At 34.4% G+C, this 18,968-nt stretch overlaps 2 protein-coding genes across 5 annotated transcripts; one reads left to right on the top strand and one right to left on the bottom strand.

Moving 5' to 3' along the window:
- The first annotated feature begins 8,374 nt into the window (after positions 1-8,374).
- LOC18106365 (putative zinc transporter At3g08650) lies at positions 8,375-13,044 on the top strand. The gene is made up of 4 exons (XM_052447886.1): positions 8,375-9,798; positions 10,279-10,563; positions 11,495-11,630; positions 11,954-13,044. The coding sequence occupies exons 1-4, from the start codon at positions 9,322-9,324 to the stop codon at positions 12,832-12,834; spliced, it is 1,779 nt and encodes a 592-aa protein (XP_052303846.1). The 5' UTR covers positions 8,375-9,321; the 3' UTR covers positions 12,835-13,044.
- On the bottom strand, positions 13,024-15,392 carry LOC7482617 (protein RETICULATA-RELATED 3, chloroplastic). Of its 4 annotated transcripts, XM_052447885.1 has the most exons (3): positions 15,232-15,388; positions 14,056-15,108; positions 13,024-13,641 (listed from the first exon to the last, which is right to left on the bottom strand). In XM_052447885.1, the coding sequence occupies exons 2-3, from the start codon at positions 15,083-15,085 to the stop codon at positions 13,616-13,618; spliced, it is 1,056 nt and encodes a 351-aa protein (XP_052303845.1). In that variant the 5' UTR covers positions 15,086-15,108; positions 15,232-15,388; the 3' UTR covers positions 13,024-13,615. The 4 variants fall into 4 exon arrangements, with proteins under 4 accessions (XP_052303845.1, XP_024443014.1, XP_002323685.3 ...); XM_024587246.2 differs by lacking the exon at positions 13,024-13,641 and having other exon boundaries at positions 13,676-15,113; positions 15,232-15,392; XM_002323649.4 differs by lacking the exon at positions 13,024-13,641 and having other exon boundaries at positions 13,676-15,108.
- Positions 15,393-18,968: the final 3,576 nt, after the last annotated feature.

Genomic DNA, 18,968 nt, shown 5'->3' on the forward strand with positions numbered 1-18,968 from the left:
GTTGGATTTATAACTATGCTATTAAGCTAAAATATGTTAGAAAACAAGTGGAAAAATTCGAAGATAAAAAAATTGATATTCCAATAATGAAATGCAAAGTAACATCAATTTGGATGGGCTGGTTTTATGGTCAACTAAGTTTGCTTATTTTTATTCATTAAGGGTTAGGTTATGTCTACGGGTTGGATTACAAGAGATAAAAAAAAATTTAATTTTTTAGTAATTTTTTAGTTTTAATATGGATTATATATCTGACTAAAAAATAAATTTAATCTTAATATTTAAAATCTTAATGACTAAAAAGATGATAGTAATTGGTGGATAAATTCAAGTGAGAATTTAAGTTGGATTCAATGATCGAACCTCAAGGTGTGTCATGTAAAACTCTAAGAATTCATTGACCCTCATAATCGATTTTATGGCACGGTTCAAAACTTTGTAGCCAAATCAATTTTTGTAAAAAAAACACATTTGCCAAAATAATCCTGAAAAAACTAAATTTGCTTTTTGATTTCAGATTTAATTCGATGTTTTTTAAAAAAACAATGTTTAGACACCTTTTCGTAAGATAACAAATGAATCATTTAAGCAATTTCCATTGAGGTAACCAAAAACTGTTGAACCAAGACATGAAAAATAAAAAAACTCTTGTCCCATTTCTTTTGGGCTATATTTTTAGTTGTATGCATAATCACATGTAGTTCGATTTACTAGTCATTGATTCATAAAAACCCAAGTCTTTATGCTAACGAAGTATTATCAAGTATAGTAGGGAAGAAAATTGCAAATGAGATTTATGATATTTTGACAAAGCTATGTGAGTCCAAGTCTTTTCATAATAAGATCATTTTAAAAATGAGACTTTATACCCTACGAATGGTAGAAACCATGTCGGTGACTGACCACATCAACATAATAAAAACTCTATTTTCATAACTCATTATATTAGGTTAGCAAATAGAGGAAAATAAATGTGCAGAGCTTATACTTCAAAGTATTCCTTATTCATATGATCAACTCATTATTAACATGATCAATAACATCTTAACAAACTATCTAGTTTTTAATGATGTTGCAACCACTTTCTTGGACGAAGTAAATAGGTGTAAGAACAAATGAGACAGAATTAACAATTCACTCCAAGCAAAGACATTATTGATGTCAAGAGGAAGATCAATGGAGTGTGGCTCCAATAGGATTCGAAGGCCAAGAAGTTCCAAATTAAGAAGTAAGAAGACTATGAAATATTACTACTATGGCAAAAAAAAAAAAAAAAGGCACTTTAAAAGGGATTGCTAGAATAAAAAGGGTATGTAGAACAACTCTAAGTCATCAAAACCTCATGGGTGTGTTGCAAACACTTCAAATGATGAAGAAGTTTTATATAGCAAAGAAGTGACAATCTTTAGAGATAAAATAAAACTCATTGAGGTTTGGTTAATGGATTCAAAATCAACAAGGCACATGACTCCTCATCAGGATTGGTTTTATACATATGAACTCATCTCTAGAGGCTCGATGTTCATGAACAATGATCATGCCTTAAAGATTGTTGGCATTGGCACCATTAAACAAAAATATATGATAGCTCAATTCATACTATTTTAGAAGTACGACTTGTGAAAGGCTTGAAGAAGAATATTTTATCCATGGGACAATTTGATAATCTTGGTTGTAAGATTCGTCTAGACAATGGTATTATAAAAATTATCAAAGGGGCGCTAGTGGTATTAAAAGCTAGAAAGATAATTGCAAACTTTTTTATGTTAATAGGAGAAATATATCATGAGGCGGATGCATCAATTGCATCATTCAGTTCTACAGAAGAAAAGACAGTAATGTGGCATCAAAAGCTAGGCCATGTGTTAGAGAAAAGCTTGAAAATTCTTTCCAATAAAAGTTATTCCCTGGTCTCACAAAGGTTTCTTTACCTTTTCATGAATATTGTATTACAAGTAAATAGCACAAGTTGAAGTTTGGCATATCAACAATTAAGAGTAAATGCATTTTATACTCGATTTATTCTGATGTTTGGTAAACATCGATTATATCCATGGGATGAGCAAGATACTTTGTATTATTCATTGATGACTTCTCTAAGAGATATTGGGTGTATCCAGTCAAAAGTAAGCAAATGTGCTCTCAGTCTTTAAAACATTTAAAGCATGGGTAGAACTAGAAGTTGAAAAGAAGATCAAGTTTCTGAGGATAGATAATGAAGAAGAATATATCAGTGATGAATTTGATAACTTTTATTAACAAAAAAGTATCAAAAGGTAGTTCACAACAGCATATACTCCAAAATAAAATAGAGTGGCAGAGTAAATGAATAGAACTTTGTTTGAACGAACAAGAACAATGTTAAAGGTTGCGGGCTCAAGAAAGCTATACTGGACAAAAACAGTCAAAATGATATGTTATGTGATCAATCGATCTCCATCAATTGTGATTGATTAGAAGACACTAATGGAGATATGGACTGGGAAACTAGCTAATTATTCTCACTTATATATATTCAGAAGTCTTGTGTACATGATGCATAATACATAATAAGTTAGAAAATTGGATTAGGTTGCGGGCTCAAGAAAGCTATACTGGACAAAAACAGTCAAAATGATGTGTTATGTGATCAATCGATCTCCATCAATTGTGATTGATTAGAAGACACCAATGGAGATATGGATTGGAAAACTAGCTAATTATTCTCACTTGTATATATTCAGAAGTCTTGTGTACATGATGCATAATACATAATAAGTTAGAAAATTGGATTAGGTTGCGGGCTCAAGAAAGCTATACTGGACAAAAACAGTCAAAATGATGTGTTATGTGATCAATCGATCTCCATCAATTGTGATTGATTAGAAGACACCAATGGAGATATGGACTTGAAAACTAGCTAATTATTCTCACTTATATATATTCAGAAGTCTTGTGTACATGATGCATAATACATAATAAGTTAGAAAATTGGATTAGGTTGCGGGCTCAAGAAAGCTATACTGGACAAAAACAGTCAAAATGATATGTTATGTGATCATTCGATCTCCATCAATTGTGATTGATTAGAAGACACCAATGGAGATATGGACTGGAAAACTAGCTAATTATTCTCACTTATATATATTCAGAAGTCTTGTGTACATGATGCATAATACATAATAAGTTAGAAAATTGGATTCAAAATCTAAAAATATGTATTCTTGGGATATATTATGGGAGTAAAACAATATTACCTAGAGGATCCCACTGCGTACAAGATAATCATCAGCAGAAATGTTATATTTGTAGAAGATAAAATGCAAATGGAATAAAATGAAAGCATTTTAAAGAAGACTGCAACAATAGTTCAGGTAAAACATACTCAAGACCATACTTCTTTCAAAACTACACCAGAGTATGAAGAAGAGGAACAAATAAAGTCTGAAACTCTTGAAGTTCAATGATCAAGAGGAGACCACTGGCTTAGCACTCAGAATATGTTACTGAGAGCAACATTGCATATTATCTTAAAACATATTATGGAGAGTCATCAACTTTCTATGAAGTTATAAAAAGTATAGATATATCTATGTGGATGATAGCAATTCAAGAGGAGATAGAAACTCTACACAAGAATAAAATTTGGGATCATGTTCCTCTACCGTAAGAAAGCAAGGTCATTGGCAATATATGGGTTTACAAGATAAAATGTGATGGAAATGATCTTGTTCCTCTACCGCAAGAAAGTAAGGTCATTGGCAATATATGGGTTTACAAGATAAAATGTGATGGAAATGATCAAGTGGAGTGTTATCATGTAAGATTTATGGTGAAAGGATATGCTTGGAAAAAAAGGATATATTTTAATGAAATATTTTTCATGGTTGTACAACTAACAAGAATCAAAGTAGTCTTGGTGATGTGTGTTATATTTGATCTTCATTTAGAGCAGTTAGATGTGAAAATTGTATTTTTTTCATGAAGAGCTTGAAGAATAAATTTATATGTTTCAACCAAAAGGTTTTGCTGAATTAGGCTGGGAGGACTTTGTTTGCATATTGAACAAATCTCTATACAATCTCAAATAGTCGCTTAGGTGTTCGTATCTATTATAATTAGCCTTGGGTACAATAACTTAGTTCAGACCATCGTACATATTATAAAAGGCTTGAAGAAGATGAAGATTTTATTATTTTATTGTTGTATATGGATGACATGTTGGTAATAGACTCTAACAAAGATCAAGTCCATGAATTAAAGGCACGGTTGGATAGAGAGTTTTATATGAAGGACCTGAAACTGAGACCAGCAAACAAGATTCTAGGGATGCAAATTCATCAAGACAAAAAGAAGAGGAAGATTTAGATTTCATAAAAAAATTATTTGAAGAAAATCTTGTGACATTTCAACATGCAAGATTGTAAACTAATTTCAACCTCAATTCCTAATAACTTCAAAGTATCCTTGAGTATTCTCTTAGTAGTGAAGTAGAGAGTATGGATGTGTCTCGAGTATCATATACATCGGCAGTGGAAAGTTTAATATTTGTCATGATATGTACAAGACCAAACATTGCACAAACAGTAGGAGTAGTTAGTTAATAGATGTCAAATTCTTATGAAAGGCATTAGAATTCTATTAAGAGGATCTTGAGATACATCAAGGGTATCTCAGATGTTGTATTATATTATGGAGGATCAAAATTTACTATCAGAGATTATGTTGATTCAAATTTTGCAAACGACCTTAAAAAAAGAAAATTCACTTCAGGCTATGTATTCATAATTGCAAAAGGAGTTGTGAGATAGGTCTCTAAATTATAAGTTATTGTAGCTTTATCCACAACAGAAACTGAGTATATGGCAACAATCCAAGCTTGTAAGGAAGCATGTGGCTAAAAAAGACTCATGAAGGATCTCGAGCACAAACAAGAGAAGATTATCGTGTATTGTGACAATCAGAGTGTCTTGTATATTACAGGGAATTTAGTGTTTCATTCAAGAATAAAACATATAAATGTTCAATATTGTTTTGTTCATGAAGTAGTGGAAGATAGAAGTGTGTGTTTTCAAAAGATTCACAACCAGAAAAACCTAGTAGATGCTCTAAGCAAGCCAGTCAATAGTGATAAGTACATATGATGTAGATCCTCCTATGGCCTAGCAGATTCATAGGCAACATGAAGATGAAAAGTATAGAAAGGATAGAAGAATCACAAATGATCAAATACAAAGACATGATTAAAAATCAAAGTCTTCAAGTGGGAGAATGTAGAGGGCAGCGTTCATTAAATGCTTGGCACTAAAATTTGCCTAATAATTGACAACTTTCGATGCACCATTAATTAATTGTTGGTGTACTATTTGTTTATTGTTTTTTTTTTTTTTTTGAAGAGAGGATGGGATGCCCAGCTTATAAATAGGTTGCATATCATGTCTTTGGTGCATCATACAAGAGAGAAACATAAGGGTAAAGAGAAGAGGAGTGAAGGAGAGGAATCTCATAAAACTATAAGGTATTTGTGACTTTATGTGAGGTGTTTATTCCTATTAGTACATAGATTCTCAATTGTTCTCCTACTAACAAAGAGTAGTTGTAATTTTCACATTACTTAATACAATTCTTCTATACTTGCCTATGGATGTAACCAAATTTGGGTGAACTGTGTAAATTTTTGTGTGCTTTATTTCTTAGTTTACCTTCTTTTGAATTGTGTATTGTTTGTTGTATGTTGGGATCCTAACACTTTGACCTTTTTTTTGGTACCTTTCTTTTGTTTTCCTTCTTTTCACATGCATATTAACATAATGTTTTGAATGTCAAATATTGTATTCTTTTTGTCATGTTTGCTTGTTTGTTTTGGTTATTTCTATGTGGGTTTTTCATGTTTTGTTTTGTTTTTGTGTTATTTGGGAATTTGAATGATAAACTGTTACTTTTGTACGTAGTTTTGTTTTCATGTTTGTTGGTGTCAAGATAGGATTTTTAATGTTAAATTTGAATGGAGAGTTGGAATTACTCAAGTGATATGGAAAATAGATTTGCAATGTTTAGATTACCTAGGTTTTTTATTTTCACTTTTTTGTTGGTTTATGTTGTTTGAAACTCTTGAATTTAAATTCTTGTCCTAAACCCCACTCTTATTTTTCTCTCCTCACCTTCACATTCTTTTTTTTTTTGGATTCGAGGAAACCCCACCTCTTGGAAAGCACACTTTGTGGGCCCAGGTGAGTGAGTAAAACCTCAGCTGTCCCAGGCTCTTACAAGAGGTGCACACCCTGACTCGAACTCGAGACCTGCTGTGCAGATCTCAAGCTCTCTGCCATCACGCTACGCCCCTTGGAGACGCCTTCATGTTCCTGATTGGCACATTCACCTCAAGGTGCCTTTGGTTTCTGCTATCTTGCTTGAGGTGTGATTTCTAAGTGCCTCTGGTTGGTGCTTCTTGGTTATGCTAGGTTTTACCTATTATTTATGTTGTTGTCTCTTACTCCTCTGTCTACTTTTTTAGGATATTCTGGTGTTGGTCTATGAATGCGATCATGCAATGCCACTACTTAATCATGTCCCCCCTGAGAGTGATTTGTGTTATTTAAGGTTCATCTTGGCAATATGTCTTTCAGCTGATTTTTCAATTCAGTGTATACTCTCAAGGTGCTGGGTTGCTGGTTTCTCATAGTCTGTATCTCCAGGCACTAGGTTGTCATCTTTTGTACTCATCTTGTTATGTCCTAGCCATTTGGAATCATCAGTGTCTAGTTTGTTCTAACGCTTATTAGATTCACATTCTGATACTTGCTCTTCGTGTTATTTTCTTGTGCTACATCAGTCTCTGCTACAATTTACAAGAGTCTGTGCCTCTTTAGTGCAAGAGATTTCTTCATCTGCTGTTTGTGTCTATTTATATGCATTTATTTACTTAGTTCTTTTCTACAAAATCTAATTTTGATTTAGTTCTTGCCATTGCTTCTGGATCACCAACAGCAGATACATTTCTTGAAAAACTGAACCCCAAGTCAAGGCTTGTTGCGCAGTTGAGTCGGCAATCATCAAAATCTTTATTGTGTTTTTTTAGTCAAAGAAGTGACTAGCAGGGTCATGGGAACAATCCTAAACGGGAAAGAGAAAGATGTAGCATCTAACTTTGAGTTTGTGAGGTGTTTCTTGTTAATTTTATTTTCAGAATAGCTTATGTTGATCGAGGATGAACTTAGCACCTGAAGTAACAAGCCTCTGAATTTCGTCAAAACGACAACCTTAAGAAACTCTTTATTATGTTGTGTTGTTGTCATGCTACATATTCATTTTCATGATTCGTGTAGCTTAGATGGGTGGCTGGTGCTTACCTTTGATGAGAAGTGATGAATTAGGAATTAATTACCCCTTTGCAGGCTTACGCAATGAGTGATTCTTATTTTGATTATCCAGGAAATCTTTTCCAGTTGGTTTTACAAGACAGAGCACTTCCAGATAGTTCATACGAGCACCGGGCTACCCTTCAGCACGATGTTTTTTTCCGACGACGAGGAGAGGAACATTGAATCAGTAAAAACAAGCTTTCAATAGCTGCTTCTTGTTTTGTTTCTCTTAGCAGTTCATGTAACCCCTTCAGGGAAATCTCATTTATTTGAATGGCAGGTTTCGAACATGGGAGTAACAAGCATCCTAGTCGAAGATGGGATTCGTCTCGGAGCACTAAGGGAGGGGCTCAAGGAATTTTCTGAAAAAAATGTGATGCATCTGAGAAAAACAACCAAAGGTGGTTCAAATTATCACAAAATCCAAATTCATTTGTGACAGACAGGTCAAGATTGAACCTTTTTTTATGAATACTCAAATGGAACCTAAGATAATGGCATTGAAATTGTTACAGAGGCAAGGACTGCATCTGGCAATGTGAAGTGCAGTCCAATGCCAGACAACCGAAACTCATCTCTTATATAAAATCAACCGTAGAAGCCCATTTTATCCATACCATAAAATCAACCGTAGCCCTGTAAAACTTCTAGCTTGTTTTGGGAAGCCCTAATGTAGCGCATAATTATCTATTTGAGTCCTAATCTTTTTGATGTTATCAAATCTACCTCAGATATAATGAATATTAGACAACATCACCTTCGACGGGCTCACTAGCAGTGATAGTTTAATTTTTTATCACGTATTTGTTTAGTGTTTTCATCAAAAGCTTCAAAGTAAACTCTAATATTTCACAATGAAAGATGTTAGCATCAAATGACAATTTGTGTACATGAACAAAAACTGGAAGTCCAGGGACAACAATGATCAAACTGAAACTATAAAGGTGAATATGACCAAAAACTCAAACACAAGGACTAAGTGAATGTATTTCACCCAACTGCAATGTGTAAAGACAAGGAGTAGGAGGTGATGTTATAAACACATGTATGAATGTCTGTAACGCGAACTTTACTTATGTTTTGGATTTGGGTTTGCTGGTTGTGATAAGAAAACGACGTGCTCTCTCATTTGATTTATTCTAAAATTATAAATCCCTCTTCTTTAGGAATCTAAGCTTGTCCTCTTCTGCCTTTGTCTCTGTTTCAAGAATTCAATACCACTCGCTTGATTCCATTTCTTTGATATAAGTCCGCTTTCCATCTTTTGGGGTGAGTTTCTTTTCTTATATATGATTGTGAATCGAGGGGTCCTTATTTGATTCATGAGTTTTTGGGGGGTTTTTTTTAAAAAGTTGAAAACTTTGCAACTCACAATCAAAATCCTAATTGGGAATATTGTATATAATTCGAAATTTTTCATCTTTTTGGCGTTTGACAGCACAGGAACCAAATGGGTTCTAGTGATTTTGAAAAGTTATTTGCTTTACTTTGATACTGTCATCTTCTTGTCCCTTGGATTTATTGTTGACTTGAGAGATCAAATTGTTGACTAGAGAGGATCAAGAGAGCACATTTAGATTTATATAATTTCAATTGTTTTACCAAGTTTGAATTCTTTGCTATTGATGCTTTTTTAGGGATTTTCTGTTGAAAGGGTTTAGAAGGCCACCTCAATTGCTTTTTCTTTTCTTTTCTTTTCTTTTCTTTTCTTTTTAATCTGAATTTCTAGTGTAATTTGTAGCAGTAAATATCTGTGATTCACATTATGGCGTTGGCTTATACAATTTTCTTTAACTTTCGGCAGCAACAAGCACAGTTCCTGGCACAGCTCGGACAGTATTGTTGTGTATTGTTAAGCCAATCTGGGAACTTAATTGATTGTATTCAGAAATTTCTGGAATGAAACTCTTAAGAGTGTAATTGCCAAGTTGGTATAGGAGTTAGGTGTACAGGGTAAGGAGGTGAGTTTTCTTAGGGTTGCATGCAAAGTACCATGAGGTTCATATTAAAACAAGCTCCCCTGTTTTTTCTGCTCTCTGTAGTTCTCTTTGCATGCATTTTGGCAGAATCTGATAGTGATAATTCTGAAAGGTTAAGGTCGGCTCCTCATAAAAATGTGAGAAGTAGTGTTATAGATGGAAGTGGTACAGAAAATGCAGTTGATTTTGAGGGTACAAGTGATGGGTTGGAGGAGAGAAAGGGTGGTTATAACAGAGTCTCGATATCTACAGTTGCATTATTTACGTTGGCCATGGCTGCTGCCACTGGTTTAGGTGCTGTCCCGTTCTTTTTTGTGGAGCTAGATCCTCATTGGGAAGGATTGTGCGGTGGGACGGCTGCTGGTGTTATGCTGGCTGCTAGCTTTGACCTCATACGGGAAGGGCAAGGCCATGGTGCTGGCAGTTGGGTTGTGATTGGGATTTTATCTGGTGGAATTTTCATTTTGCTGTGCAAGAAGGTAATGAATCTGCTCTTTCAGATTTAAATATGAAGTTTTCTTCTTCCATCTAAAACTGATTTTCTGTTTCTGGGCTTTTAGCTCTTTCTTTAGTATGGGTTGGGATACATCATACTTCCGTTCCCTTTTCCAATGTTTCATAGAAGGCATACATCTTTGGTTCTTATTCCTGTTTGTCTAGTGATGAGAACATACATTCAGTAGGTGTTGATAAGGTTCCTATTCCTTTCTCATATATGACACTTTATTTGGGACTTTGACACAGAGTCCAGCTAGGGAACCCTCAGAGAAGTTTATACGTACATTTTTTGAAAATTAGCAAACAATTTTGTTCGTGTATGTTTATTGCTTCTATGCTGTGGCTTCAGTTTAAATGTTTGTTTGGATTGTCATATTTGCATATATAATTAACATGTGTACGTGTTCGCATGTTCTTTGTTGTTGATATCTTGTTATGATGCACATGATTTCTTGTTTCAGTTTCTTGAACAATACGGGGAAGTAAGCATGTTAGACATTACAGGTGCTGATGCAACTAAAGTTGTTCTTGTTATCGGAATCATGACTCTCCATTCATTTGGGGAGGGTTCTGGTGTTGGTGTCTCTTTTGCTGGCTCAAAAGGCTTTTCTCAAGGGCTTTTGGTAACTTTGGCCATAGCTGTGCACAACATACCAGAGGGGCTAGCTGTGAGCATGATGCTTGCATCGAAGGGTTTTTCCCCGCAAAATGCAATGTTGTGGAGTGTAATCACATCCTTGCCTCAGGTAGTGCATCAGACTTGATAAAGTACACATGTATAACTCACCTCAAGAGAGCTAATCTATGCTGAGATCACTTTATGAACCTTATGAATCATTACTATGAAAACAAGAAAAAAGCAAATCATAGAAGCAACATTTTTAAAAGTAACATGCATTTATCATTAGGATAAGCCTCAGAGAACTTCCTCGTCTCTTTTAGATTTGTATGCTTCCTAACAATGCTTCTGCTAGATTGGTAAGGGCTTGGAGGACCCACCATTATCAAAATCAGTTTTGTATTTGAGGTTTGTTGTTGGCCATAATGTTACCTTTGTTGGACGAATCTTGATTGTATTAACTGCTTGTGGTTCAGAAGTGTACGAATTGGTTTGTTCACATCCAACCTCATTGATTGATTTGTTCTACTTTGGTCCTTCCTTCACTTTTGGAAAATGAGGATCAAGATATGGGTTGGACAAGAACACCAACCCAACCTAAGGACAGTGTCAGGAAAGAGATATGGCAAATCTTAGAAGGTTCCTGGTTGAGGGTGAGGAATTCACACTAACAAGTAATTGGAACCTTTTATCCAACAACTTTGCGTGTGCGAGGGGAGCAAGACTCTACATTTTTACAAGGTCATTTATTTTCCTTCCAGAGTACCCCTTTGTGATGCAAAATTGATCTTTTGCATATAGGGAAAGAGAATTGAGAGCCCTTTTTGAGGTTTATTTATTTAAATCTTGATCGTGTAAGACTTGAGATCTTGATACCCAGCAAGCTTATATTCAGATCATGAAAATGGGAAAATATACAACAAGAATTTGGTCCATCTGGAAAAAATTCTCTTTGAAGTAACAAAAGATATGCAAATAATGATTGGTTATGGGGTTAACAGTATTTTAATATGAACGTTGTCAGCATTCTTGATTATTGGTCGTTTACTTTATGACAGCCCATCGTAGCTGTTCCTGCATTCATGTGTGCTGATGCATTTAGCAAGTTCCTTCCTTTCTGCATGGGCTTTGCTGCTGGATGTATGATCTGGATGGTTGTTGCGGAAGTGCTTCCTGACGCTTTCAAGGTAATTTGTTGTATCTCTGAATATATGAATACTTGGCTCAATACATTTTGGATTAGATTAGGTCTTTGCATTGAGCATTCAAAATCCTTGACTTAAGCCTCTATGTATATACATTGACTAACCCATCACAAACCTGCACCCCTGCTATTCTTACCAAAGACGTGGTACATGCATGGGAGTCGATACATGATAAATGCACGTGCACGTCTAGAAAGAGGCAAGAACTGTGTTGGAAGATAGCAAGAATATTTATGTTTTACTAGTTCGTTCTCTTTGGTTTTTTCCTGGTCCTTCACATATATTACCATTGTTCATTGATTAATTAGATAGCTTCCAATAATCTTTTGTTTGAAACATGTCTACCATTTCTAGTTTCTGTCATTTCTGTATATTGCAGTTCAGAAGATGCTTCAGGCTTCTTTGTTTCATTGCTTTTTGGTCTTGGGCCATTGCTTGGTGGCTTCATTCTTGTTGTATTTGCTCTTGCATTCCATCTTCAGCATGCCCTCCTCATGGGTGCTGCATCTGGCATTGCCTTTGTCCTTACTGCGTGGCGACCTCTGCAGCTACTTGTGTCTTCAAAGATGGGGTTTTTCCCCCTCATATCTTTGCTTGCACTGGGAGCAGCATTTGTCCATGTTTCAAGCTCCAGCATTTTGAAAATTGCAGGTCGCAAAAAGGCATCAGTGAACAATTTACCAACAGTAACGGGCTTTCCGGTGAGTGTTCACACACTTCAGTCTTTCTTGTCCTGTGGAGCGGTTGCCTTTCATGCATTGGCTGAGGGGCTTGCATTAGGAGTGGCTGCACCAGAAGCTTATGGACTTGGTCGGCACATGGTCCTTCCTGTCTCGCTACATGGACTCCCTCGCGGTGCAGCTGTTGCTAGCTGCATCTTCGGTGCTACTGATAGCTGGCATAGTGCCCTAGCAGCGGCAACTTTAATTGGGTTTGTGGGTCCAATATCTGCTATAGGAGCAATACTTGCAAGAATTGACTACAGTGGTCTGGATCATGTGATGGTCTTCGCTTGTGGTGGATTGCTCCCTAGCTTTGGAAGCATAATTAGAAGAGGAGTAAGGTTGGATACGCGGAGAGGGGGTTTCGGGTTGGCAGTTGGAGTGGGGTTTGCTAGTTTATGTTTAATGTGCACTAAGCTGGTTTGCTTGCACACTCCTTATTGCAATTCTGCTCCTGAAGCTGTCAGATGAGATGATCTCCTGTTATATTCAGTGGCAGAGGTGGCATGCATATGCTGCAGCTAGCATTTTGACACAAATGATAGACACAAGCATGCATAGATAACTTGTAGAGTAGAGTATGTGGATAAGAGGAGATATAAAGGAAAGATATGGTGGAGGATGTGTCCTCTCACGTTGTACAATAATTTTTTTCATCAATTTTAAATTTTTCTATTCAAATTTTCCTCGGAGAAGAAAGAAATGTTTGTGGAGTTGGCTGATTACAGTGGTCTGATTCACTGTTTGAGAGACTATTTATTACAGAGACAAGAGCTCCTATGAGAAAGAATCTATGGTTGGATGCGTGCATGTATCAGGCGTGTTCTGTACTTCTGCTTGTAGATGGGCACATTTATAACTTGATGATGAAGTTTCACTGCATCTAGAATGAATATATAGATGCTGTAATTCTTTTGCCTTGACCCATCACTTCACCCTTGTGTTGAAGAGAGTGAGAAATCTATGTTTTCAATGCAGATCGAAAAACAGTGTTGTGAAAGAGACACAAAAGGGAAAGAAAGACTCTTTTCCATCATGGACGCACAGAGGGCATTTAGTTTCTTTTCTCTCACCAACACCACCATCAAAGGTCCATGACTTCTTGCTTGCCCCACCAACTTAGCAATTGCCAAAGAATCTCTTTGAATGATAACGATCAATGCTCAGGGAAGATTAGCAGAAAACGAATACTATCTAGGTCAGTTCATGTTCTTAGTTCCCCTCTCCGTCAAACATGTTCTCCTTGCTTTGTTCAAGGCTTGAAGCAACTTCCTTTCCCTGATGGTGGACACACAGATCATACACGCAAATATGAAAAAGATGAGCCTCTTGTTTAAACAGAATAAAAAATAAAAGAATTCGACAACATATATGATTCAATCACTCTCAACCTCTATAATTGAAGTGATACTTCGATATTTAGACCTAAAACTCCTGCAAAACAACATATTTCAAGGGGAATACAAGCAGCAGGTTCACATTCAGTTTGGCCAGCATCAGATCATAAAATCCCCCAAATGCACCTAACATCTAAGATTTCCACTAACCCTAGATAGACTCTATTGGAAAACTTATTCACGTGAACAACGTGGATCAAAGACAACAAAAGTAAGCATTCCTAAGCAAAAGTAACCGTGAAAATTGAAAAAGTTGATCACTTGAAAGTCGACTGTTTGCTCTGCAACTCCTCACCTCCATCAAGCAGTTTCTCCTTCTCCAGAGCAGCCGATCTAACACCATCAGCAACAGGTTTCGATTCTTCAACACTCTGAGACCCCGTCATCCTTGCCAATATGACAAAGGTCATCCCACCAAGAACATTATTCAAGCACCTAAGAACCACAACCGATGACTTAAACGCAAACGGAGGAAGTCCGTTGGCCAACAAAAACTCCACCCCATTCAGTGACTGGTACCTGAGATTGCTACTAACCCCCATATGAATCGCCCACGTCAAGGCATTCAAAACAGTCGGAGGTGGTTTATTCGGCGTCTCGAAGCTCGGATCCATCTTTTTCCTCATCTTAATCAACCCATTTGAAAGCTCAGTCCCTACCAAACCAGCAGCAAAACCAACAGCAGCAAAAATAATTCCTTTATAAACAAGTGTACCAAGTCTACTCATCAAACTATAAGCACCTGGCTCAAACATATGACTGGTTGGACAATTTGCGAAGATCGCAGGCAATGTCTGACTAGTAGCCGCCGCGGTCGGCGCAAGCAAATACATCAAAGTAAAATTGAGTATAGCACCAACAACCAAAGTCGAAAAAACAAAATCCAACTCATTAAGACCAAAATTCGGCCGCGAAGCCATATCCCCAAGAATACAAGAAGACACTCCAACAACCTCCTCCATCAACACCTTAAAAGGGAACTGCGGATCCGCCGCCACCCGTGATCTCCACCCATTTAAAAAAAGACCCAGAACCCCAAACCCCGCCGACGACGACGATGAATTGTCAGAGCTCGAATCACCACCACCACTCCAGTTTCCACCATCTCCACCGTTTCCACCGAAGGTTCCTCCGGTTCCACCGCCTCCGGCATTGGAGGGGGTGGGTGGTTTGGAAGGGAGGAGGCGGAGAGAGGGGTTAAGAGGGGTGGCAAAGGGGAAAGAGAGAGAAGGAGAATTAGGGTTTGGGAATCTGGGGGTGGTGTAATTAGTAATGTATTGTCTTGAAAATGCAGAGATTCGGAGCTGGGCTGCTGCCGTTTCCATTTTTTTCTGATTTTCAATCAGAGCTAAGCTTAAAAAAAAAAAAAAAAGGAAAGGTCGACAGATTAAAGGAGGATGAAAATGATAATTTACAGATCTAGAGTGACTGATCTTGAATATTTTAATAAAAAATAAATTAAAAATTGTACCTGACACAGGGAAGGAGATTAGCTGATAAAATCAGCGGGGGTTTAATTTATTTATAAGAAAAAATAAGGAGAGAGAGATGGCGCGGAGAAAAGGGGCTGCCGCTGCTGCTGCCTGTTGGAAGGGAGGGAGGGAGGGAAGGAGAGCAGGTGAATGAGGTAGTTAGGATTTTATTTATTTATTTATTAAAAAAAATAAATCGTGTAGATGTTACCATATAGCTTTATTCATAATAAAATGTCTTGATTATAGTGAAATTATCATTTTATCTTTTATATTTATAAGATTTTACTTGAGTAAAACGATCTTTATATATGATTAATTTATCATTTTTTTATTTATTTGAAGTTAATAATATTTTTTAAAACTTTATAATAATATAATTATTATATTACTTTTAAAAAATTAACAACAAAAACCTTTGATTCAGGGTCTTCTATTAATTTTAATTTTTTAATGAATGGTTAAATTACTTCATTTCTCTAATTATTATTAAAATTTATTAGTCTCGGCTTTAAAAATTTGATTGTAATTTCATAATGATTTTTTATTGTTGTTATTTAGTCCTAGAAATATTTTGGTTTTTTTTTCAAATTAATTAATAGTGTGATCACTCCATTATCCTTGCCATTCAATTTTTTTATCATTGATTTTAGGGGTTTGGTTGTAATTTCATAACAGTTTTTTTGTTATTATTGTTTAGTACGGGGGCTTTTTTATTTTTGTACAAATAAAAAAAAGGATGTTGGCGTGTGTCTCGCACGTGTCAACTGCTCTACCGTCTTCGGGCGACGCGTGTGACTAACTTTGGTGGTTTGAATTGTGATTCCGCCGCATCATTAAATTTCTTTTGGCATTCTCTTTCTTCTTGGGTAGCACGTGTATGGTGGTTGGTTCTAATTTAACGCTAATGTTCTTATCTTTTTTTCTTTCTTTCTTTTCATTCTATTTCTTCCTTAGATTCCATGCTAGCCTTGCAAAAAATTATATCAACTCTTCAATTTCTTTTTTCTTTTGATTTAGTTATTCTTCTCTTAATCATAATTGTTTTATTTACATTGATTATATTTAATTGGATTTTATTTTGTATTTCATCTCTGGTGGTTTGATTTTGTTAATTTTTTATCAAATTTGATCCTCATTCTTTTAATTGCTATTTTTTTATTTTGAATCATTTTTTGAATTGATTTTTTTGTCAATTTCATCCTTGAGCATTTATTTTCTTTTAATTTTTATGTCAAATCTGGTCCTAATTATTTCAATTGCTATTTTTTTAATCATTTTTTAATTGATATTTTTTTAATTTCATCCCTAAACATTTAATTTTATTTAATTTTTATGTTAAATTTAGTCTCAATTCTTTTAATTTCTATTTGTTTTGTTTTGCATTGTTTTTTATTGATTTTTTTTTCAATTTTATCCTTCAATATTTGTTTGATTAAAAATCTTGCTTCTTGGTTTTTTCAGGTTTACCTTTAATGGGGTCATCTCAGTCTCATGACCTGAGTCATAAATCTGAAAAATTAGCTCAAGTCAACTTTGGTCTTTTTTTAAAGCATTTTTTTCAAATATTTTTTGCCGGTATTTTTTCTAGTATCCTATTAATGGGGTCATCTCAATTTAATGTTCTAGATCATGTATTTGATTTGTTGACCTAGGTTGGCTGTTGAGTACACTCGAGACTTTTTTATATCTTTTCATCATATCGGAAGGTGTTCAATTCTTACATTTTGTTGATGTCTTTGACCTTATGTAATATTTGTTATGGTTTGAGTTTATTCAGTTAGTTTCATTTGTATTGATTGTTTATGTAATGATTTTTTTAGGGTGGATTTATGTTTTATTTATTTAAATAAATATAAACACAATCGGGTAAATATCTCATTTTTGCAGTTTGTTTCTTGGTTATTGTTAGCGACTTTTTTTATTTACATAAATAGTTATCGATTTTATTTAGTTACATGATTGCATAGGCTTTTCAATTTACACTTTGAATTTTTCATGTAAAAAAAAACACTTTGAAGCAATCTGTATACCTGGTCTTTTTTTGAAAAAAAATTATAACCCTCAACGAAGCACGGGTTAAATAGCTAGTATTATATTATTTAACTAGATAGGACAACAGTGGACAAATCCAATTTTTTTCTAATTTAAAAAAAATATATCAACACTATACAAGTATTTAAAAAAACAAAAGAAAAATAAGACTCGTTGATTTGATTTGATTTAATAAACATGATTAATTTAAAAAATACAAATAAAAAGCTAAATTGATATAAAAAAATGACAACTTAAAAAGTTTTTTAAAAAACAAAACTTTACTCGAGCCCATTCGGATTAGCAAGTCAAATCTGTGACCTAGTTATGATATCGAGATTACCCTGTCAAAAGCAAATGAAATAAAACTATAAAGTTTAGTTATCAAACAACTTAATATTTAAGGGGAAAATTGAAAAAAAAATGAGAAAGAAAAAAGATACAAGTCAACCAAGGTTAAACCGTTAACCTTGTAACCATGAGCATATGATTGGAATGACCTAATAAAAATAAAAATAAAAGAAAAAGAAAAGGCAATAAAAAAAAAAGATAAAAACAATAGGGACTAAATTTGATATAAAATAATTTGAAATCAAATATTGAGGGATGAAATTGAAAATAATTTTTTGTTAGGAAAATAATTAAAAGAATGAAGATCAAATTTGATATAAAAATTAAATGAAACTAAATGAAGGATGAAATTGAAAAAAATTCAATCAAAAAAAATTAAAAAAAATAAATAGCAATAAAAAAATAATGATCAAATTGGATAAAAGTAAATAAATAAAAGGATATCTTTATATTTTGGCAAAAAAAAAAAAAAAAGAGGAGAAGAAAAAATTACATTTAAGGTTAACAACTACGTTGTCATGTACACATGTCACACCATCAAGAAGACCATCAAGAAGATTACAGTAAGGTGCTTGGGAGCATTGCTCACTCGCTAGCATGTGCGTCATACATGGCAGCCACTTTTCTTTTTAAATTAATATCTTAATCTAGGAAAAGACCAAATTGCCCCTATGTGAACTTGTTAATTACTAAAAAATCAATTTAAAAATATAAAAATGCCCTTTGGTTGTAAGTTTGGAAATTTTTATTTTCAAGGGTATAATAATTTTTACATTGTGCTTCCAAAATATAAAAAGACTGAATTGTTCCCGATCAACTTTCTAACAAAATTTGCTTTTTAGGATAATATAATTTTTGCTTTTGAAAAATCAAAAGACCAAATCATCCCCAATTAATTTAAAAATGATTAATCATCCACAGTAACAAGTTCATTGATTTTTCATTGAAAGGGAAAAATAATAATTATATTATTATAGTGAATAATGATGTATCTAGTGACACTATGAATTCACCTTGGCTTTCAGTTTTTTTAAAAAAATGTACGAAGATAATGGCTTAGATTTTGAAAACTAAAATCTAGAACCCTAAATGCCAAGATGCAATCTCTCTTTTGCCTCAATTATATATTTAAAAGTTTTTAATTAATCAACAGAGACTAAATTTATATAATTTCAACCGAATACTCCCTCTTAAAACCAAACACACACTAAATAGGTAGAAATGAGGAGATATGTCTCTCTTGTCTTAACTATATTCATCAAATTAAAAAACCATTTAAAAATAGATTAAAAGAAGACCCTTCACTCCAAATGCTTTCTTTCTTTCTTTATTTGGACTCCAAATTAGAGAT

Source organism: Populus trichocarpa, chromosome 16, assembly GCF_000002775.5.
Source record: "Populus trichocarpa isolate Nisqually-1 chromosome 16, P.trichocarpa_v4.1, whole genome shotgun sequence".
Taxonomy (NCBI): domain Eukaryota; kingdom Viridiplantae; phylum Streptophyta; class Magnoliopsida; order Malpighiales; family Salicaceae; genus Populus; species Populus trichocarpa.

Coding starts and splice junctions, on each gene's coding strand:
- LOC18106365 (XM_052447886.1), top strand. CDS start 9,322: ATGCAAAGTACCATGAGGTTCATATTAAAACAAGCTCCCCTGTTTTTT. Junction 10,564..11,494: donor TAATCACATCCTTGCCTCAG/GTAGTGCATCAG, acceptor ACTTTATGACAG/CCCATCGTAGCTGTTCCTGC. Junction 11,631..11,953: donor TGACGCTTTCAAGGTAATTT/GTTGTATCTCTG, acceptor TTAATTAGATAG/CTTCCAATAATCTTTTGTTT.
- LOC7482617 (XM_024587246.2), bottom strand. CDS start 15,085: ATGGAAACGGCAGCAGCCCAGCTCCGAATCTCTGCATTTTCAAGACAA.